General features: G+C 42.2%; 1 protein-coding gene across 1 annotated transcript in view; it reads right to left on the bottom strand.

Annotated features, from left to right (window-relative positions):
• The window catches only part of TMEM201 (transmembrane protein 201), a gene marked incomplete in the record, with an annotated part of 63,146 nt that overhangs the window by 22,652 nt on the left and 16,191 nt on the right, over nt 1–24,303 (bottom strand). Inside the window, 4 exon segments of the mRNA XM_073603527.1 lie at nt 3,249–3,466; nt 22,591–22,794; nt 23,186–23,532; nt 23,950–24,126. Coding sequence (XP_073459628.1) covers nt 3,249–3,466; nt 22,591–22,794; nt 23,186–23,532; nt 23,950–24,126 — 946 coding nt within the window.

Below are 24,303 nucleotides of genomic sequence, written 5' to 3'. Positions count from 1 at the left end.
CACTTTAATCTCTTAGAAAAAATATGGGACAATTTCATCAACGTGCACAAATGCTTCTGACATTTTACGACAAATATTTTGTAAATAGACCACCCTAATGAAACTGATAAACTCCAGGATCGATCCAACCTCCTTTTCACCCTTGACCACATCCCCTTATCTACAATAAAAATACTTCTGGATGTTTTAATAAAAGGTCTTGTTTGTTTTTTTTTTTTTATTAGGTGCATCATCATCATCAGATCCTTCTTTCACATTTGCTTTGCTCAGGAGTCATGGAGAGGAACCGGGTAGGCAGCGACATACGTCATCTGATGTGTGCCGCTGGGCAATGAAGAGGGGGATGATACATTTCCCACAATACCATGGGAATTGATAACATAATGGAGCCGGTGCTCAGGGCTGATCTTAGATTCTGGGCAGGTCACGACCAGGTGCTGTGGAGACTGCACCCACCCACAGCTCGCCACAGACCTACGGTAAACTACAGGAGTTAAAGTAATAAAACACACACTCTGTTTAATGTACATAGTCCCTTCTATTTCTGCATATGGGTGATGGCACTATTTAAATAAATAAAAAAAACATAAAACATCTAAGTACCTTTTTCCTAATGGATATACAGCTGTCACATGACTCAGCTCTCTCCCAGCCTGTCTGCAGGGAAACTTAAGCAGGAGGAGCCTCTAGTCCTCTGCTGCTGGTCACATGTTCAAACAGCTTTTGGGATAAAAAAAATAAAAATAATATCAATAAACGGTTTTAAATCGTCAAATATATATATCTTTATGATTTTTTGGCAACTAATAGTGTGGGCGGATATCTACCAGTCACAGGCTGTGTCACACCCCTCCAGCCTGCGTCTTAATAACCACTTGCCGACCGCCCTATAGCAATTTTAATGCTACAGGGCGGCCGCACTGCGCAGGATCATATATATACACATACATACACACACGTGATCGTGCACTTGCGGGTATCAGGCGCAAGTGCGTGCCGCCGGTGGCTCGCTCCTGTTGTGATGCTATACAGGAGCTGATCAGCGGGTCCCGCAAACCTGATCTCTGCCAGCACCAGCTGATCGTTTATGGCACAGGTAGAACAGTGATCTGCTTATGTAAACAAGGCAGATCGCCATTCCGACAGTAAGGAAGACATGGATCCTGTGCTCCTTCAAAGCAGAAACATGGATCCATGCCTTCGCTTAGTAAAAGTACCTCCCACACTACAGTAGAACACCAGCTAGGCACATATTTAACCCATTCATTGCCCCTGATGTTAACCCCTTCCCAGCCAGTGTCATTAGTACAGTGACAGTTCATATTTTTAGCACTGATCACTGTATTAGTGTCACTAGTTTCCCAAAAAGTGTCCAATTTGTCCACTGCAATATCCCAGTCCCGCTACAAGTTGCTGATCACTGCTATTACTAGTAAAAAAATAATTAAAAATTCCATAAATAAGACGCTATATATTCCATATTTTGTAGACGCTATTACTTTTGTGCAAATCAATCAATATACGCTTAGAGATTTTTCTTTACCAAAAATATGTAGCAGAATACATATTGGCCTAAATTGATGAAGGAATTAGATTTTTAAAATTTTTGTATTGGATATGTTTTATAGCAGAAAGTACACCCCCCCCCCCCAAATTGTCAGTTTGTTTATATCGAAAATAAAATTTAAAAAAATAAAAAACGCAGGGGATCAAATACCACCAAAAGAAAGCTCTATTTGTGGGAAAAAAGGACAAAAATTGTATTTGGGTACAGTGTCGCACGACTGCGTAATTGTCACTTAAAGTAACGCAGTGCCATATAGGTAAAAATGGCCTGGCCGGGAAGAGGGAGGGGGGTAAATCTTCTGGAGCTGAAGTGGATAAGAGGGAGGTGAAGCCTTCATTAATCTACAAGCAATATCCCACCCCACTGTGTTTAGGCTGGTTAGTGGGCATGAAAGAGGGAGGGGGCTGTCATTTACCACTGTGTATATATGTCCACATGTGCGGCTCAGATGTGACAGGGAGGAAATGCACAGCATAGAAACAAACTGAAATCTGAGCATGTGCAGAGCTGCCAACACAGCTGTAAAGTCCCTAGCTGAATTTGGGACAGAAGGAGAACAGAACAGCAGGATCAACCAGGTTTTTTTCAGAATAAAGAAAAGCAACCTCATAGCGACGGAGTATGAAGAGCCTGTAATACACCATTTTTTTTTTAAGAACAAATGGACAGTATTTTGTCATGTATAAAAAGCAAGAATTCCCCTAATGATGGGACTTTTTAGGCACTTCAATCATATATGTGGAGAATGAAATTCGTAAAAAACATTTCTGCCGTGTGCCCCTCACTGGAAAACACAACACTCGTCTCTCCTGCTGTTCAAGCCTGACTACAACCATGTCACCTCAGATTTGAGGCTCTAATACACTTTGGTGTCTATGTCCAGGACTGATTTTTAGATGCAGGATTGAGTCTTCAAGGCCTTAGTGATACCCAATTCCCTCCTGTGTGCCCCCCCCCCCTCCCCTTTACTATCTGCTTCTCAAGCATAAGGATAAAACATTACTCAGAAGGCTGGGCAGAAGAGCAGAATTTTCAGACTTCGTTTTTAATTGAAACATGGGGTGCCCATAAATAACACCAATTGATGGATTATAAAAGGATACCTCTCACACGCCTGATGGAGGAGATGTATATTCTCTGAAACGCGTCGGAAGGAGGAAGCCATACTGCATCATGGTTATCGCTCATAGTTGGTGAATCAATAGCTGTTCATATCATGTACACATCGTTTTCATGTTTCTGTTATCCAGCGATGTATTAATAAAATCTGTTTTTACCAATTTCATTCTCCACATATTATATGATTGAATTACCTAAAAAGTCCAATCATTAGGGGGAATTCTTGCTTTTTTTATTTGAAATCCTAGGTATGTGGCACATAGCGGAGTCTAATCACCTATAATTATGTAGTATTTTGTCACAGGGCAAGAAAACACCTTTATAAAATTAAAAATTTTCACCTGGCTGGAGTCCAGGATTAACGTTTGAGCAAAGGGTGACAAATTTGACATCACAGTTTGATCAGTGGCTGTTACAAAGAAAATATGTGTCAGGCACGCTGTAAATGCAAGCTCTGCGCTTGCAAAGTATGCTCGTCGACAGTACAATACGACAGGAGGAGAAAAAAAAAAAAATAAAGGACAGCTGAAAGATCAGACTGCACACAGCAATAACGTTTTACCTGTCCGCGTGAGGGACGGGATGGTTCCAAGGGAAAGGGCTCTGTTCAGACGTCCAGGCAAGGAAGACGATGAGGCTTTGCGCTGTGAGCGATTGGCTTGCTGGTTCAGCAACTGCAGAAGACCCGGCGGAGTAGAGAACAATGCAGACGACAAGTCCGGAAGAACAACCCCATTATCCAAGTTTCCAAACTGGGAGGCAGGGTCACCAGAAACATACCTGTAGAGGGAATCTGAACAGTCACATGACAAGCACACAAAAAAAAAAAAAAAAAAAAAAACTACAGTGTAGAACAATTTCACTTTTGGGAGAAAGTAAGGGTTAGAATCTTTGTCAGTTGGGGGGGGGAGAGACTAGAGGTTTAAATAAAATAAAAAAATGAGTGCTCATCAGTGCCAACTCATTGGTGCTACCTCATCAATGCCCGTCAGTGCAGCCTCATTAATGCCCATCAGTGAAAGAGAGAAAACTTACTTATTTACAAAATTTTATAAGACTCAAAGAAAAAAAAAAAAAAAAAAAAAAAAATTTTTTAAATTTTCGGCCTTTTTTTATTTGTTTAGCAAAAAATAAAAACCCCACAGGTGGCCAAATGCCACCAAAATGATAAAAATTTGGTTTGGGTACAGTGTTGGATGACCACGCAATTGTCAAAGTGTGACAGCACTGAAAGCTGAAAATTGGCCTGGGCAAGAGGGGGGGGGGGGGGGGGGGTTGAGTGCCCGGTATTGAAGTGGTTAAAGAAATGTATTGAAAGAAAAAAAAAAAAAAAAAAATTTATATATAGCGCCAAACTACGGTACCTAGACTCCAGACAGTGTTTTAAATTTTTTTGGTTGTCAGTTTAGAGTTAGAGGCGGTCTAGTGCTTAACATAATTGCTTTTGCTATAATCGTTACGGTGATACCTCACATGGGGTGCGAACACCGTTTACATATGCGGGCGCAACTTGTATATTGCTTCTGTGTGTGATTTACTACTTTAATTTTTATTTTCTTTATTATACACTTTTTTTTTTTTTTTTTTAAACTTTTATTCCTATCACAAGAAATGTAAACATCCCTTGTGATAAAAGGAATGACAGGTGCTCTTTAAAGATACATCTGGGGTCCAGATCCCTTCTCTACCCTGGAAAGCATGAGATTAAAAAAAAAAAAAATAGCAGTGATTAGTACATCTGCCAGAGCCAGAAGTGACATCAGGACATCACTTCCGGCCTCCCAGGACAACAGCGGCCGGGGACCATCTGGTCCATTGCCGGCTCTATGGTAACCCGGTGAAAAACGACCAGATCGCATAATGGCCTCCCCAATGACACAGAAGAGCTTGCAGAGGCAGCAGTGGACATGCCCTCCCGCTGCCTGTAAAAGCAACCCAGTGGCTAATCAGCTGCTAGAATGGCTTTTACCAAAAAGGAAATTGCTGGCTAAAAAAAAATAAAATATATAAATATTGGGGTGATGCCCGTAGCTATCATCTCGGTATAACCACTTCAACCTAAGGATGTCCATGGAGGTACAACGGTGGGGAAGTGGTTAAATTGCTACCTACTAATCAGTCTACATAAGTCTCTCTCAACCTTTTATGCTCGAGGAACCCTTGTGTCTTAGGGTCTTAGGTAACCCCTGAAATAGCTTGAGAGATATTAGCGTAATCAGCTAGTTGCAGATAAAACTAAAAGCATAAATAATATTTACATCAACACTGAGCATGGGGCTCAGAGGATACACACTTACATTGCATGTGTGCTCAGCAGAAAGGCCAACAGAGCATTGGTGCTCAGTGGAAAACTTAATTTTAACACCACTTGTACAGAACCCTGGTTAAGAAACCCTGCTTTATTTAACCACTTGCCCTCCGGAAGATTTACTCCCCTTCATGACCAAGCCCTTTTTTTTGCTATACAGCACTGCGTTACTATTAATGACAATTGCGCAGTCAAGTGACACTGTACCTAAATAAAATTTATGTCATTTGTTTCCCACAAATAGAGCTTTCTTTTAGTGGTATTTGATCACCTCTGCATTATTTATTGCACTATAAAACAAAAAAAATACCAAAATTTCGGAAAAAAAAGAAATCCGATTTCTTCATAAATTTAGGCAAATATGTATTCTGCTACATATTGTTTGGTTTAAAAAAAAGCCCAATAAGTGTATATTGATTGGTTTACACGAACACTATAGCTTCTACAAACTATGGGATACATTTATGGAATTTTTATACTAGTAATTACGGCGATCAGCGACTTACAGCTGGACTGCGAGATATTGCGGACAGACACCTGACACTTTGCGGGAACCAGTGACACGAATACAGTGATCAGTGCTAAAAATATGCACTGTACTGACACTGGCTGGGAAGGGGTTAACATCAGGGGCAAAGGGTTAACTGTGTGCCTAGCCAGTCTTTTTGCATAAACTGTGTGCTGCTGTTATTAGGGGAAGAGATCGATTCTAGTCTCTGCTTTGCAGACAGACAGAATACATCCCTCCCCCCATCAGAACTCAGATATGCCTGGGACACGCAGATCGGCTTCTGCTCAGAGTTATCCAAGCAAAAGCGGCACACCGGTGAAGTTTACGCCCCCAGCAGGTTGTAAATGCAGAATCACATACACATATACATGCCAGTATCGAATACCTAGAAGAAATACCTTCGCTTTTGTCAGCAGATGCTGCTTGTCCTTCACTGCTGGTGACAATACGCACTACTCAGCTAATGCAAGTCAAGCCTCTGTTCTATACCTTGGAGGTAATTGCGAAACTACTGACGTGTGTTTCAAAAGGCATGAAAAGCATAGGTAAAAAACACGCTTGTGTACACAAATCCGAATACAACTACAAAAAATGTAGTGGGGGGGGAGAAAAAAAAAAAAAAATCTGAATATACAGATTCTTAAAAGGGTTTGTTAACCCACATGATTTACTTTATATAATCCGCTCAGTCTAAGGATATGGCCCTGTGTGTGTTGTATAAAAAAAAAAAAAAAAAAAGACGAATATAGCTTATTTGTGAGTGCTGATTGGCGGTCACGTGACCCTTCGGCTCTCTCCTCTCCTTGTCTGACAGATGTAGGTAGTGGGAGGGGCCGAGATTCCCACGCTGATGTCGGTCTGGAGGTGAGGAGAGAGCCGGCCGGTCACGTGACCGCCGATAAGCGCTCACAAATAAGGCATATGCAGTTTTTCTCTGTTTTTTAAATACAAAACATACAGGAGCGACCGGCGGGGGCTGAGGACAGAGGAGAGACATCAGTGCTGTGGATGACAGAGGCACGTAAAAAGTGACCACGGTGTTAGGGCTTAGTAGCCATGATACACCGTGGTCAGTTTACATAGAGAGGCAGAACTGGCAGGATCAGCCAGGTTTTTTTTTTTTTGTTTTTGTTTTTTTTGTTTTTAGGTGTTACAGGGGGCAAAATGACATAGCACAAGCACTGTACTGTATAAAATGCTTTAAAAGGAGCAGGATCCATTTTTTGGGGGGGGTTAAACACTAAGAATTATACGCCAACACTGTGCTTGTGCTCAAAGATTAACCACTGATCCTACCATATTTTCCTCCAGCACCTGTCTTCAGCAGCTGAGCAGAGATCTGCACAAACATCTGAAGGCACTTAGGACGGCGCGTCTGCCCAACTTGTTCAACACTAAAAGCCTTGATAAAAAGCAGATGCTTGCCGCAGCTGTCCTACAGCTCAACGCACCCCTAGCAAGCAAGGCCATACAATCGAGAATCTGTTCCAACAGCAGCTGAGAGAGATGGGGCAGAACCGCAACAAGCCTGGCTGAAGGACAGCACATCACTAAGCTAGTCTGCACATAATGAATCCGCTAATGCATTATTTTTGTCTAATAGTAATAATGACAAGGCTTTTTCCATCTAACCTCAAAGTAGATTTGTTATGCCCTTGAAAGCATGCATCTTAAAGTTAAAGTTTCCTTCTGCATGTCCTGGGTACCTGTAAACCCAGCCATTGCCTGTAAATCTCAGCCAAGTGAAAGTCCATAGGTGCGGCATAGTCTCCTCAATTCAAAGTTCACAATTTATGGGAGACATTGAACTGAGATAAACAGGAGGCAACACAATATTGTAGCTTCCCTACTGTAGAATTCAGTGTATATAGTAAGGCTTAAAAAAAAAAATGCATACAGTTTAAAATTCAAACGTACAAAAAGGGGGGGGGGGGAGGGAGATTCCCATTACAACCCAACTTGATTTAGGGTTTTGGCAAACTCAACAAAGCTATGAAATGCACTGCTGAATAATGCCCCGTACACACGGTCGGACTTTGTTCGGACATTCCGACAACAAAATCCTAGGATTTTTTCCGATGGATGTTGGCTCAAACTTGTCTTGCATACACACGGTCACACAAAGTTGTCGGAAAATCCTATCGTTCTAAACGCGGTGACGTAAAACACGTACGTCGGGACTATAAACGGGGCAGTGGCCAATAGCTTTCATCTCTTTATTTATTCTGAGCATGCGTGGCACTTTGTCCGTCGGATTTGTGTACACACGATCGGAGTTTCCGACAACGGATTTTGTTGTCGGAAAATTTTATATCCTGCTCTCAAACTTTGTGTGTCGGAAAATCTGATGGAAAATGTGTGATGGAGCCTACACACGGTCGGAATTTCCGACAACAAGGTCCTATCACACATTTTCCGTCTGAAAATCCGACCGTGTGTACGGGGCATTAGAGTCCAAGCAAATATTGAATAAGCTTGATAAAAAAAATAAAATCAGGCATCACTAAATGGCGGACCACGACCAGATCAGGACCTAGTCAATGTCTCATCCGGACCCCTGCGGTTCCACCCTTTAGGAGTCGTTCTGCCCACAGCTGTCACCACTGCTATTCTTAGAGAGCTGACAGCTGGAGGCAGGACAGCTCTGGACAGAGAGCAGGGGCTGCCCGAGTTAACAAGCTGGTGATTGGTTGCGAGGATGCAAGGCGGTCATCACACAAACATGAGATTCATACCTCAACTGGAAGAATATTTTACTGACTGGACCTCTGTGAATTTTAATTCAATACCCCTGGCATAAATCTTTATGTTTAACGCCAGTGATACATAGATCGAAATTTGGCTGATTCAGCAGGGACCAGCCAAATTTTGATTCATGTATGGGCAGGTTGCTTGTAGATTGTGCCAACCAGCCTGTCTGATTTCCTTTACATGCAGTTACTGCCAACGGCTATAGCTGCTAGCATTGCATTCTGCCAGCCCGGAAGGTGCCCCCCTCCACCAGAACACCACAGCAGTGCAGGAAACATTCCCCCATCAACACTGACCGTGGAAGGAGAGAAAAAAGACTCATCTATGGGCTGCATAAGCCCCTAACTAAGGAGAAACACATTAAAAGGAGCAAGAGAGGGTTTGATTGTGCGAGTTTCTATTACCTGTAATAAAGCTGATTTGATTTTAAAAGGCTCAGATCACCTTTCAGAACATGTTACACCTGTTATTTTGGGTTTAACATGTAAAGTCCTAGATTTTCTCCACTTACCCGCCTCACCCCTTCCCCTGTGACAGTGGGCAGGTGATTTTCTCTCCCGCAAAGCTGTGTCATTCCTTCAAAGTGAACTATGAATGTATAAAACTACAAGTCCCGACTGCCACTGCGGCAGTCCTCAAGTTTGCTAACAGAAAGCTTGTACAGAGGTACAGGCAATAAAGTCAAAATAATGTTAGCAGGAGCCCGAGATGACATTGCACCTGCACTGAGTTGCAGGCTCAAGTAGGGAAAAAAAAAAAAATTTTTATGCAAAAATTTGTGAATTCTTTTTTCCTATGGGGTGAATTTAGCCTTTAAAAAAAGGTAAAAAAACAAACAGCAGAAATGCAGCCGGTTTGTATTTGGATACTAAAAGGAAGGAACAGATCCCAGTAGGTAAGAAACCATGGCTGGTGTGTGAACTGCAAGACCACCACCTGGAGAGGTAGCATCTTTATGAAGATCCACCCAAGTTAGAGTATAACTGAAGGCAAAACGTGTTTTGGATAGAGGAGGGAAGAGAGAGATTAGGCCCCTTGTCAGTTTTTATGCCCCTTAGGGAGATTCACCCTATTAGTCATGTTTATACGGTTATCAATGAAAGTGAATGTATAAGAAAATCCTAAATTTTGGATTGTCCCCAGAAAATTAAGAGGAAATCTTCCAATAGGGACACTGGCTCTGGTGACCTAGGGGTCTCCAAAAAATTCCCTTACTATGCAGGGCTTTCCCCACTTCCCCTTTGGCAATGAGACAGGAAGTCAAGGGAAATTTCAGCAAAGGGACAAAAAGGCGAAACAAAAAAACAAAACAAAAAAAGTGACAGGGGTTATAACCCTCCTGTACTCTATTCAGAGTACATTTCTGGTGCTGATGCCAACATCAAATCCCTAAAACAGTGTCACCAAGTGAGAAACTGAATGTTGGCTTCACACTACTATATTGTGGAAACGGTGTGCGTGTTGCAGTGCCTTTCATTTTTGGCACTACAATGCACAAGTACACTGGGTGCCGACAGCCCAGCAATACATGGCATCACCCAAACGCACACAGCTAAAGGTCACGATTTTGGACTGTTGCATGGGCTAGCAGGCCATTCAAAATAAGAAAGACAGCACAGACAGCAAATGTCTTAAGGGGCCATGAGAAAAAAAAAAACCCAGGCGGTACCCTTTATTCTACAAATCGGTGTGGTACATGAACAGTGAAATATACATAAATCATACCACAAAATGTGTGATTGGTGAAACCCACATGCACCAGATGTCCACAATAGGATTTGGTCTAAAAAAAAAAACAAAAAAAAAAAAACAAAAAAAAAAACAAAAAAAAAAAACAAAACACAACACTAAACAAAACAAAAAAACCTGCAGGTCGGCGAAGGATAACCCCTCCTTCTACCAGCATTCCTCAGTTTTGTGGCAAACTACTACTGAGAGCAATGCCCGAGAATACAGAGGGGTAGGACCTACGTCACTCAATGTACTCCAAGAAAAGAACAATGAGTACAATAATCATCTATTGAACATAGGAAGTCTTAAATTCAGGATGTTAAAAAGAGACAGGCAATAAATCGCAAAACAAATGCTAAAACCTAAAAGCACCCTCCAAGAAAAAAACAAAACAAAACAAAAAAAAAAAACTGGGGACTGTTTACAGCCTTGAAGAGCTGCCTGAAGGACCTTCTCCCCAAAGCTAGCATCATAGGAGGCCACAAGGTCCACCTACAGAAAATTTAAAGAGGATCAAACAGCACTCTTTACATGTGGGAAACAGTTGCATGATGCAAAATGCTCAATAAATACTCTCAGACCTAGTAGAGTGCACCTTAACAAGAAAGAGTGAAACCCGGCTTTGGAGACCATAAAACTCAAATTATGGCCTTCCCCAGTCACCAAAAGACAGTGGAACAAGAAGCTGATGCAGCTTCTGGGCTCCAACAACCATGATGAAAAACAGAATTAGTTTTCCTAAGAGAAGCACTGTACAAGAGAGCCTCACACAGCCAGAACCTTATCCAAAAGGATACAAATTTCCTTTTGGTGAACTGGAGCAAAACAGAATAATGAAGTCCGGGTTGAGGTGAAAGGCATAATCTACTTTAAGCACAAAAGAAAGTCCTGGGTCACAACACCACCTTGACCCTATGCAAAACCACAAAGGTTTCCTTGAAAGATAGGAACCCCAGTTTAGACATTTGCCTCACAGAGGTGATGGCTACAAGAAAAACGACCCAGTGGGTGAGTGTTGAGAGAGAAATGTGTCCAATGGGTTCATTGGCAGTGTCCAATGGGTTCATTGGCAGTGTCCAATGGGTTCATTGGCAGTGTCCCAACCGCAACCAGATTCAAATGCTATGAAGTCACAGCGAACGGATGGAGGGTGGGGGACTACATGGGAGATCCCCTGTAAAAAGTCTTGCTCAGAATGGGAGCCCAACAACCACTGAAACAGAATACAAAAAGGGCAGAAACCAGACACTTAATTGTTGAAAGCTCAGGATGCCTTCCATGACCAATGACAGACCTTACAAAAAGACTAACTTTTAGCCTCAAAGAAATCACAGATTGAGGTAGCCAGCAACCAAGAAACACAAGGGCAAATGAGTCCTAAGGACAGAAGATCTTAATGATCTGTCACAGAGGTCTTACCAGGTGGGCATGCCACATCTGCCTGGGGCCACTGGCATGCCCTCCATCTTGATCTTTCAAAGCAGACGAGGAAGAGGTTTCATTAGAGAAAAGGAAAGATAAGAATGTAATGATACCACAGAGATACTGGGGCAGTCACTGCTTTAGCTGGTACCATGCAGACATGCCTCCCCCAGTTTGTTGATCCTGGAGGCTAGAAGTACACATCTGGTGACCCCTACCTTCAACACAGGTCCTTGAAAACACTACTGGTGTAGGGAACCACTCTGTGGTCAAGGACCTGCTTGCAGAGGAGTCTGCCTGTCAATTGTCTGACTGCAATTGTACAAGGCTTACCAGGCTGAAAGGTGAAGGTCTGCCCAGGATATGTTCTGATCTACCTCTATTGCAGCGGCAAGTCTTCTGGTGCCTTTCCAACGACTGAAGTATGGCACTGAAACAGAGTGGTCTGACTGAATCTAGGAAAAAATTTTTTTTAACACCACAGAAACAGCCAAATGACCCGAAGTTTCAGGATGTTCGAGACACGGACTCCTCTGACCAAGTCTTCTGCACTGACAGGGTGCCCAGAATTTTTACTAAACCCAGCAGGCTGGTATTCATCATGAGGATGCAAAGGACTTCCTCCAACCCCAGATCCTACTTCTTGAGCCACAAACGAAAACCTGGTAATCGATAGACAAGTCAGTCATTCCAAAAACAGTGCCAACTTCTCTTTTTTTTTGTAAAAACACCAAACACCACCCAATGCCTGAAAGTCCTTTTCAGCTATCCCCGCAACATCCAGTCTAGTGGGGTCCAGACATAGTACTTTAAAAGCCAAACTGAAGACAACTGTGCCAGGGAGCTCCAACCAACGACATTAGGCTCTAGTGACGTAAAGAGTTGTGATTGGAAAGGAAAAATTTGAATGATAAAAGAGAGTGCTTGATATATAAAAAAAAAAAAAATTATAATAATAATTTAGGGCACCTTCGCACTGGGGCAGCGGAGGGCGTTAGCAGTGCTTTTCGGCCACTTGTGGGGCCCGCAAAGTGCCGCTGCCGAAGCCCTGCCCATTGATTTCAATGGCAAGAGCAGTGGAGGAGTGGTGTATACACCGCTCCTCCAACGCCCAAAAGATGCTGCTTGGAGGACTTTCTAACGTCCTGCAAGCAAACCGCCCCAATGTGAAAGCACTCGGGCTCTCACACTGGGGCTGCAGGGGAGGCGTTTCTCAGGCCCTATTTTAACCCAAAGGCACCTGAAAAACACCTCAGTGTGAAAAGGGGTCTTACTCAACACAGAGCTGAAGAAAGGGATCATCCTCCTAGGACACTAGCAAAATCTGAGGCATGATGGTAGTAGGAAGGGTTAACCTGGGCTGGCCAACAGTTTGTGTTTGCCAGTGACCAATCCTCCTGTAGGCGACAGAATAACCCAAAGTCCCTCAATGGATGAGAAAAAAAAAAAAAAAACATTACATTATTTTGTACCCTGAGAACTACATGTCTCCCTATACAAGACTAGGGTTAGAAAGAAAGAAAGAAATGCTGCTTGAAGTTAAGACAAGGTGGTCAACTGCAATGATCTCAGACGTGCCCCGAAACAAACCGATGTGAAGCACACTGCATTTGCTATGAACATTAGCCAGTGTAACAGCTTTGTAATGTAATAAAACCTAAAAGTAGGGAAGGAGGGATGCATTGTGGCAAGATAACGGACCTCTAAAATAAGGATCACAGCGAAAACTAATGAACACATTTTAAAAATTCTGGTTCAGCTAGGCCCCCTTGCAGGAAACCCTTATCATACAAGGATAGTTAAAAGCAATCTCTAGAACTTTAGCTGCTGTATGGTGTCAAAATGTTTTTTTTTTTTTTTTTTAAGCCAATAAAAAGGGGAGAAAAACCTAACAATTTCCAATTCTAATGCTCATCATTGTTTTGCGGTGATCCTTATGTTCAGTCTTTATTGACATTACCCCGAATGCTGACTGTTTTATTATGTCCACCCAGTGCGTAAAGTAAGACTAAGGCATGCAGTATGAAAGCACGGCTACTGGAGTCAAGTCAGTTTTGAACAAGCTTGGAGGGCTTTTATTTGAATAAAATGAAAAGCAGCTGCCAATACAAGCAGTACGTACAAGGTGTTCATACATTATAAGAAAATAAATGGGTACAGTATGATAGAAGCAGGAGCATGACATGAACAAAATGGAAGCCAGACGGGTACACTGCAGGGGAGACAAAACAAAGCAGCAAGAAAAACAGTCACAACAAGATTGCTCTGCAAGAATCTGAACATTCAGTCTCACGTAGGAAGGTTTATATGTCCCCTTGTTCATCTTTATGTATTTTTGGAGTCAGACCCTCGTGTCCAGGGCTAAGAGGCGATCAGATCTCACAATATTCTAGCTCAGCAATTTCAGGGACTCTTAGTCCCCATACACACTAGTAGATTTTCTGCAGATTTTTGTCTTCAGATTTACCAAAACCATATAATGTATGGTTTATATGAGGTCAGACCTTAAGGAGTTTCAATTTGTATGCAATCAGGCAGGCCCTTGCACTACATGGTTTTGGCAAATCTGAAGACAAAAATCTGCAGAAAACCTAATAGTGGGTATGGGGCCTTACGCATGCTTAAAGAGACACCCAATCAGAGAAAAGGCATATTGTCTGCAGAAATTTCCCCACAGCACATGTGACAGTGACCTTGTAATTGACTGCTTAGGCCCGAGCACCATCACACTTGGACCATACCTGCTCTGTTAACAGCGCACAGAGGCAACATGGGAGCTTGGAGGTTAGGAAGTTAACAGAGCAGCAGCTAACAAAGGTTCAGATGGCATGTAAGTGAAGTATAACCCTTTCAGAGTTATTAAAAGACTGAATATTCAGATTCTCAAAACAAGTCCTATTCAGCATGGAACTTGTGAAATTGGGGTTGATTTACTTAAACTGGAGAGTCCAAAATCTGGGGCAGCTTTGCAAAGAACCCACTCAGCTTCCAGTTTTTTTTTTTAACTTTGAGTTTATTTGAACAAGCTGAAGTTAGAAGCCGACTGGCTACTATGCAAAGCTGCACCAAATTTTGCATTCTCCAGTTTTGGTAAATCATCCCAGGGTTCTGAGCCTCAGTGATGCCACTAGTTTGAGGAAAAAAAATAGTCTGAAACCTTGTGACTATTACCCAAGCCAAAAAAAGCCTGTTTTATGTATCTGTAGACATCATGCACATTAAAACAGTCAAACATTCTCTGATGCAGAAATAGGGTTGCTGTGGACACAATGATGCAGATTGCATGTGAAAACCACAATTACAGAGTGTCTTATAACCTCAAAAACCTATATAAAAAAAAAAAAAAAACAGGGAAGAAGCATTCATAAAAACAAAATTCAAGCAACAAAACCATCAAGATGTTCTCCATCCAAGCAGTATGATCACAACACTTGCAGTAATTTCATATTTGATGCTAATGAGGACATTGGGGTTAAAGTAAAACTAGAGGCAAGACTTATTTTTCATTTTGGATTGAGCAAGGGAGGGTTTCAACCCATCAGATTTTTTTTTTTTGCCATCCGTGTCTCATTGTGGAGATTTCCCTTCACCGGGACAAAGACAGCAATAAAAACTGACATTCTAAGGCCTCTTTCACACGGACGATCCGTTCAGGTCCGCCTGTCAGTTTTTTGGGCGGACCCGAACGGACATGTCCGCTGACATCCGACCCGCTCCGATCCGCAAAAGTGTGACGGAGGAAAAACCTACTTTTCCATCCGTCTGCGGATCGGAACGGGTGACGGACTCTACGGTCCGTCGTCATCCGATCCCCCCCCATAGGGGGAGAGCGGCTCTCTGACAGGTCCGTCCCTGCACAGTGCACATCTCCACTCTATACGAAATTAAAAAAAGGTTTTGCCTTAATTTACCAACACTTGAGTGCAAAATATGGTGCAGCTCTGCATAGAAACCAATCACCTTCCAGTGTTTTTAAGTCAAAGCTTAATCGAACAAGTTCAAGTTAAAAAAAAAAAAAAAGAGGATTGGCTACCAGCTGCACCAGATTTTGAACGCTCCAGTTTTAGTAAATCGACCCCTTTGGGTTGTACATAGAGATCTTCAAGACATATGGCTGCCTCTACGTAGCAGCTGAACACACAGACCCTTCTCCTGCAACTCACCCAGTGGAAAGAGGTTGCAATGCAAACCCACAAATGACTGCAGCCTTGTGGAACATGCAAAAATTGGTGCTTTTGGTTTGAGAAGTGACCATTATAGCCCTAGAAGGGCCCAAAATGGCAAAAAAAAAAAAAAAAAAAAAAAGTTTACTGCTGCAATAAATCTGGACTTTGGAAATAAGTAAAAATAGGGAGCAAAGAACGGACAAGCTTTTAACTAAAGGCATGATCACACAAGTATTTTCAATCAAATGTAAAAGGCAGGAACTGAATAAAAATGGATCCTATATTCACAGCAACTTATCTTTACATAACAAATTTTAATAATGCTCTTATTGTCATTCTTTAGGCTTCATTCACACTGGCATCCCTGCATATAGCTTTTCTAAAACATTTTTTCACAAGTAACTTTTTCTTGTATCAGTGGTCTCCAAACTGTGGCCCGCAGGCCAGATGCGGCTCTTTGCTTGCCTTTATGCGGCCTTCAAGGCACTGTTTTGTTCATTCATGCAGGGCACAATTCCTCCCACTGACACCAAACGATGGGTCACTATTCCTCCCACTGACACCAAACGATGGGTCACTATTCCTCCCACTGACACCAAACGATGGGTCACTATTCCTCCCACTGACACCAAACGATGGGTCACTATTCCTCCCACTGACACCAAACGATGGGTCACTATTCCTCCCACTGACACCAAACGATGGGTCACTATTCCTCCCACTGACACCAAACGATGGATCACTATTCCTCCTCCCACTGACCACCTGCACTGCAAATTTTTTTTACTTCCGCTGACCAAGCCTGAGACATTTTCTACTCGCACTGGCCACAGCCTGACCCCCCACTAAATTTTGACAGACAGTAAACTGGCCCTCTCTCTAAAAAGTTTGGAGACCCCCGACTTAGAGGTTTCTGCTTTGGGACATGTTTACATGCATTTAGAGTGTCTCACCAGACTCTGGATGCACAGAACTCTATTTTCTCTAAATGACACTAAACCGACTGCATCAAGCGCAGGGCGAACACACAGTACATATAAATTTAGGTGCAACAAAGCCTTTGACCTCATTTCACACTGGCATTCCTACCTTTAGCTTATCTAAAATGCAGAAGATTTTATCTGGGAAGTATGAACTTTTTTGCCTCCCAGATCACATTTAAAGTAAAGCAGGTTTAGCCAGGTTTATAGAGTGTCTAATCAGAGTCTGGATGCAGGAGAATTCTATTCTCTAAAATGCAGCCGACTATACAACTAAAGGCAAATTGTCAGTGTGAACAGCACCTTTGAAAAAAAATTTAGAAATGCATTTAATAAATGCAGGTTTGTCAGTTCCAGTGTAAGTGATGCCGCCAAACACAACCCATCACCTGAATAGGGGCACCCTACAAGGCACACCGTTGAAGTGAGCTGGTGTGGGGCTTAAGACCCCTTTCACACTGGGGCCGCCTGTGCATTAGCGGTAAAGCGGCCCTTTTAACCCCAAAGAAGGGGTTAAAAACTCCTGTGCTGCGGTGAGTCCAAATCGCTTTTCAGGCACTACGGAAGCGCTGCCCATTCATTGCAACAGGCAGGGGCATTTTGGGGAGCGCTGTATACAGCCTCAGTGTGAAAGGGGTCACCGCATACTAGCACATTTTAATTTGAACATGCAAGTTTGAGATCAATGTAGAAAAAAAACATTCCACAAGTAACACTTCTGAGCATGCATGTGTGGAGTGGCAGCATAGTCTCTAAACAAGGAAAATACATTCCACCGATGAAATGGAAGGAAATCTTTGGTTGTACAAGTGGAGGATTGATGGTTTACATTTTCCCTATTTGTTTTGTAATTATAAACAAACATTACCATTTGAATTCCCTTTTAAAGTGTATAGGTACAAATGGTTTTCCCTCGTTGCTACTTGCCGTGGACTCTTCCTGCTTTATTAGATGCAATTAGGGATCATTTTTTGATAAATCCTAGAGATATTTAGGATATTAGGAGGTCTGATTTGTGTGCATCTTATGGGTTACAATTAGGTAAATGTGCTTGTATAAAAATGCAAATGATTAAAAAAAAAAAAAAAATTCCACATGTAACACTTCAGAGCATGCACGAGTGGCAGCGTAATCTCTGAACAAGGAAAATCCATCCCACAGATAAAAGCGGAAATAAATCTTGAAGCCGTGATTAATGGAATGCGTTAAAAATTTGAGGCATTAAGGGCTTGCATTCCAAAAAGGACTGAAAACCTAAGCAAAAGATTTTATCCTTAGAAAAGCGATTGAAGGAATGATGGTTTTGATATAAAAAAGTAAAAAAGGAATATTTCTCTGGGGGATTTACAGTTTGGGGTGGGTTTGGGATTTGAAGGTAAATCTGTTAAAAAGGTAAAGTGTTAAAGAACAGATTTGTCACTCCAGTATGGGACTGGTAGTTTCCAAAATTGTCCTTTTGGTACTGAATTTAAGTATTCCTGGCAGATGTAAGTTACCAGTGCTACTCATCTCCCCTCTACTGCCACCTGGAAGTTGGAAAACATCACCTGTTGCAGATATAAACTGGGGTTGATTTACTAAAAAAGGTAGATGGTCTGTGCACTGCAAGTGCAGTTGCTCTAGATCTGAGGGGAACATGCAAGGAAAATTCAGATTTTTTTGCTTGCACATGAATGGATGATATGAAGGGAAGCTCTGCTGATTTCTATCTAGAGCAACTGCACAATATATTTGCCTTTAGTAAATCAACCTCATTGTTCCAAGAGCGCACAGGTAGTATTTTTTTTTAAACAACTAGAATTTGGTTCTGGAAAGGGAAGGAAACCCTCAAACTTGAAATAAAAATTTCTATAATTACACCCAAAACAATGTAGAAATTCTAGATAATGGGTCTGACCAACCAAACCAATATTCCGTTTCTTGGAAGATTAGATTATAACCATGTCTTTATATGTCTTGGAGATATAGTGTCAAAACCCCCGTGGCCAAGCTCCTTACCAGGTCCATTGATAGTAAGGAGGATGCATGCATGTCAGCAGAAAAAGACCCCTAGGTAGGCAATAACAGATGGGGGATCCCTAATCTGTTCAGAAAGTAGGCTTCCCATCCAACTACCCAGAAAACAAAATGATGTATGCAAAACAAATGCAAAATTAAGATATATCATTATCATGCTTTAATCTACCAAGTGCACCAAGGATAAATACAATGATTAAATAATTAAGTATGAATAACACCAACATTATAACAATCACATATATTATACTCTAAATCAATACTAGATAATAGATTTTGTGCCATTTGTAGTCGTGATAAAAAAATTGTGCTCATTGCAAACAAAAAATGAATACATAGGAATACAAATTTGACTACAGCCACGTGTTGCAGCTTGCTAAAGCACCAAAACTTGCAGAACCCTATTCAGTGATTAAGGGCTGTGCGCCACAATTCCCTACCCCTCGTATTATTGCAAACTACAAATCTCAGCATACTTCAGGTGAAGCCCAAACAGCAACACGAATGGCAGACATTTCCTATTTGTGGATGCTTCTGTTAATGCACCAACTGTTCTGCAAAAATTAAAGGATAAGTTCACCTTTGGGAACATGTTCTCACTGCTGCAGCCTCTCCCGGACCCACCGACTATACCGACAGCGGGCTGGGGATTTTCTCCCTGAATTCGGTCACAATTTATTTTTATTTATACGTGGCCGCGTGGGGCTCCGCCCACATTTACAGGGTTCTGTGAATGGGATAACGACCAAGTACCGACAGCCTTTGCAGCTGTTGGCTTGTAATACTTAATGAACTACCAGGTCACTGTTGAGCGTTCTAGGTAGTTCATGGTTTCTTCCTGTCATGGTGTACCTGCCTGGCCGTATGAACAGATGGCTTAACCTGACAGTCTGCAGGAGTCCTGCATTGTACCTGCGATCTGCTGTTCGCGGGTGCGATGCTTTGCAGGCTCCTAGTAAATAAAAAAAAAAAAAAACAAAAAACAAAAAAAAGTGCTTTATTTTAACCTGCAAAAAGTTGTGCTTTTATTATTATTTTTGTTTTGTTTTTTACGAAGGTGAACTTATCCTGAAAAAAAAAAAAAAAAATGCACAGCTATAAAAAGGGAGCTACTCTTTATTGTTAGAGAAGAAAAAAAGGATTACAACCTACTTCTAAGATATGCTAAATATTTAACAGATATTTCACTAAAATTCTTTTATAAAGGCAACAAGCTCACATTTAACTGGGATTATTCTAGCACCTACAAGACCACCACATTATGGTTACTTGAAATTGTACCTAGCCAATATTAAACTGTATGAAGGTCATAATGAAATGACCTTTTGATTTATCAGTGCTTAATACAGATCTGAAGAAAGCATTTCTAGTTAAAGCAGTTTTACAGGAGCCAACCAGCAGCAGATTTGGCTGTTTTAGCCCCGAGTAGCCACTACTGTGCAAATGTATGCGGCCAAATATTTCTCTGACCAAACCAGAAAATCCAGTCACATGCACACAGCAAAGGTTTCTGTAATCTTCAAAAGATCAAGAAAGGTTGTTTAGAGTTTTAAAATCGGTAAATCTTAGTGTACTTTTCAGGGACTTTGAAGGTGGAATCTAAGCACAAAAGGCCAGAACCCCCCCCCCCCCCACCCCCATTATATTTACATAGTGGAAGACACAGCAAGAGGAGAGGAGGGCAACACCAGCAGAAAGTCCTAAATCTGGAGTCTCAGATACAAAGAACCAATGGATAAATGCCCATCAGTATCCACACACAACCAAAATGTCAGTTTTGGACAGACATGTCTTTTAAAGTCAGCTATAGCTGGTCCGAATTTTGGCCAGTTCAGCAGGGACCGGCTGAGGTTTGATCCATGTATGGGCTGGCTAATTGTACCCAAGTCAATCCATCAATCAACTTGGGTCCAATCAGCATGTTGGATTTTTAGCAAGCGATTACTGCCATTGGCTATAGCCGCTAGCAATAATAATTACTGTTCTTCCAACAGGGACGGCTCCCCCCTACCTGGAGAACACAATAGCTCCCGCAGTAGGAATTCTCCCAACACTGCCTGTGTTGATAGGGGAATCAAGCGATTTTCTTTCCCACAACCTGAGGTTGCAGGAAAGAAAAATCGCTCTGTCTATGGCCTGCCCAAGACTGGTTTGTCGAACTTTTAAGCCCAATTTTATATTGCTTGGATTATACGCAGCAAAATGTCAGGTCAAAAATGTATTCGAGGAAAAAAATTAGTGTAAAGGGGATTTGTAGGAAACCATAACACAACACTTCTTGGTGATCAGATCACTTAGTATTAAAATGGCACACATGGACGAACGTTTGAAATTAAAACTACCTAGTTCACTATTATAGGCTACAAAATGAGATTTTAGTCCTCAGAGCTAAATACAAAGAAAAAAGAAAACCTTGCTTAAAAAAGCATTACACACAAATCACATGAAAAAGATGAGATCCCAAGTTAAAAAAAAATATATATATAAATCATGATTCTCAATGGTTATTCATCATTGATTAAAATATAGCTGCCTATGGATTTAAGTAGCTGTGATGAAATTGATGAAACTATGCCTAAAGGGGATGTCTCATCCCTGGAGGGCTTTAAAAAGTGTACAAGTTACCACAAGCTGCTTTTTTAGATACAACAGCAGGTGCAAATACAAACTTCCGTTTTTCTCTCCACCCGTCCCAGCGGCCACGAACCCCCAATCAAAATGGCAACCAGTGCTAGGATGGTTGAACTCTTCCCACTCACAGCTATTGGCCAATCAGGCTACCCATAATACTAGGGCCAAAAAGCAAGATGGGAAGATTAAAAACTAAAAATTTTTACAGCATTGCTGGGTTGCTTAAACTGCACAGCCTGGGTGTTGGAGCTCCCATGACCCCTAAGAGAAAACAGAACTAATGGAAAGGCAACTGTAGGTATAGGATATTGGGTACTGGGGGGTGGTTTACGAACTTTAGGGCTGGGTACACACCTCCGACGGATGCGGCTGGCAGCAGGGGTCCGGTGCGTCCCTGTTCTCCATTTCAGGGGCGAATCAGGGACGAATTTTTGCCTGAATTTGGCCCTGAAAACGGAACCAAAGACGCACAGCACTCCTGTGCCAGCCACTCCGGAGCCGCAACAGAGATATGTGAACCGGCTCCATAGAGACGTCACAGTCTCCTGTCATGCGAATTGGATGCGGGGGGAAATACACATCCAATTCGCATAGGTGTGAACCCAGCCTACAGTAGAGGTCTGGGGAAATTCTTTATATTAGTTTTGGATTGCAAGTGGAAGCGTTAGAAATGGTCACTGCTTACCCATGTCCAAATTCTGAAGATTTCCCTCCTACTTCCTGTTCCAATGGCTCTCGCCACCTGGTCCAAGAAGTGAGAGAAAATCTTCCCCAATAAGGGTCACAGACAGAAGACCTTCAACTACAGGTACACTTTATTCAAGAAGATTGTAGTTTATTTGTGCTCCTTGACTATGTCCTCCTATTCCCTGGAAGAGGTGTCCATTACGTTCGGCAGTCCTTGAATCCTAGGCATAGGAGTATACCAGAGCCAAGTTATTTATCAGGGCACTGGTTCTAAATCACTAACTAGGCAGTGAAATTTAAAGCTCAGAAATAAAAAAAAAAAAAAAAAAAAAAAAAAAAAGTCAACCTAGTCAGCAAGATCAAGCCATAAAAAAGTAATCTAAGAAAGGTGAACAAACACTTTAAAAAGGTCAATGACATTTCCTGAGAGGCATCTCCTGTTAAGGGCAGTCCTATTACTAGCTATAGCCATTCAGACAACCAATAAGAAGAGACCAGGAAGTGCAGGGAACCAACCTAACATAAAACCAATAAAATGGCACTGAAGATTTTGGCTGATTCTAAAACTGAACCGCACAGAGATAACTGGAGGACAGTGATGGACGGGAGAGAGTAGAGGAGGAGTGGACAGATGTACAATGAACAGCTGACAGTGGGAAGTGTGATTTTCTGGTCCCAGGGTTCACTGTTCTTGATCTGACCTTCGTGGCCGCTGTCTCCGTTGACTGGTTGCTTTCCGCGTGGCCACCGCAGAGGCAAAACCGACAAGGCAACACAAGGATGTTGTGCCAAGCTTGGCAGTGTCGAGCCAGATTGGGGATTCACTCAGAAGGTAGGTTTCTGCTAGATAGATGCTTGTCACCAGTGTCCACAGGAAGGACGCAAAAGCGTCAACCCGCCGCATCCTAAAACAAAAATAAATAGAATAATAAACACAGGCCTCATGTTGCGCACCACCTAAAAATTAAGCCCCACCTCCCACCATTTACCAAGCCAATGTGACAGCCTTCACCAGCCACTGGGAAGCTGGCATTGGATTGTCAAATGTAAGAAGGCAGGGATGAGTTAAGAGCCAGAGGTCAAAGTCTATATATAGCTGGGATCAAGGGGATACCTAGAGTCAATGGAAATTATCTGGAGACAAAGTTACACCACAAGTTGCCTTATTTATTATAGTAATAGCAGGATATCAGACTCTAGTTGTCATTTTGACCAAAATATCTGGTTACTCTGTACCTATTGAACATACCTGAAATTTTGTTAAGAAAAAAAAAAAAAAAGCTTAGAAAGACTGACCTGATTCGACCGGCTAAAACCATGGCGAAGACACAAGCCAAGAGACCCAAGACCACCAAGCCATCTTGATGGTTTCGCCCAAAGTGCCATGCTTCATTAATTCTCTCCAGCGTATGCTCAGGGAGGAGATCGAGGACCTCCTCCCAGAAAGTGGGCTGCCTCACATCTGGCTCGGAGGTGTTCCCGATGTGTGCTTCAAAGCGGGAAGTTTTTGTCAAGGAAGGAGGGAATAGATCCCTGGAACCCAACCAGGCCACAGAAACTAGGAACATGCAGCTGAGGAATGCCAGAAAGCGCAGGACAATGACTGGCACAGGAACCCGCATCCACGAGGAAGTGGAAAAACTCTGAAAGACATGAGAAGACATTAAAATTAACAAGCACTGTGACAAGGATCAAAGAGGTTCCCCACCAACATCTAATATTGATATGAGGAAAGAGCACCTTCTCCTTAACAATGCAAGTCTTAAAAGAACACCTTCTACAGTTTTGTGGGGCACTATGCTAGCTGAAGGCAAAGTGTAATGTGACATTGGGATGATGGTCAAGCAATCACACTCTGACACTGCCACACAGCATTTGTTTTAGCTCCAGTTGTCCATGCCATTCAGGGGCAGGCCAGAACCCCGATAACCAGTCCAGCGTCAGCACATACCACTGTTTCCAGAGCTAAACAGGTTGTTTTCTTGCTGGTCAAAACTTATGGCGGGTTTTCCAAAAATGTTTACATTACATCATTTATAAGCAACGTCTTGTCTACCTACCTGTACATAACCTTTGTCCACCTCCCTTCGTTTCAGTTGGTGGTTCAGCATGATCGCCCTCAGCTGCCGGTTTTGGTGCTTGATATAAAATTCAACAGCAGTCTGGCATGGCCGGCAGAGTTTGTACATCTGCTCCAAGTGATGCTTGTACACCTCAATCTCCTCATCATATCGATCCTGTGAAAAATAGAGAAATCAGCTTAGCCTCCCAAAACTAATCATGGCTGACCTCATTGCAAACAATACAATACATTTCGGTGGGGGGGGGACGGGGACGGACGATCAACAAAAACACTCTTTACCAAAGTGGAAACGTATTTAGATTAAGCATATTTTTAATACAAGAAAACCAAA

Source organism: Aquarana catesbeiana, linkage group LG10 (assembly GCF_042186555.1).
Source record: "Aquarana catesbeiana isolate 2022-GZ linkage group LG10, ASM4218655v1, whole genome shotgun sequence".
In the NCBI taxonomy this organism is placed as follows: Eukaryota; Metazoa; Chordata; class Amphibia; order Anura; family Ranidae; genus Aquarana; species Aquarana catesbeiana.
The sequence above is the reverse complement of the archived record's forward strand: the minus strand, read 5'-3'. Positions and strand labels throughout refer to the sequence as shown.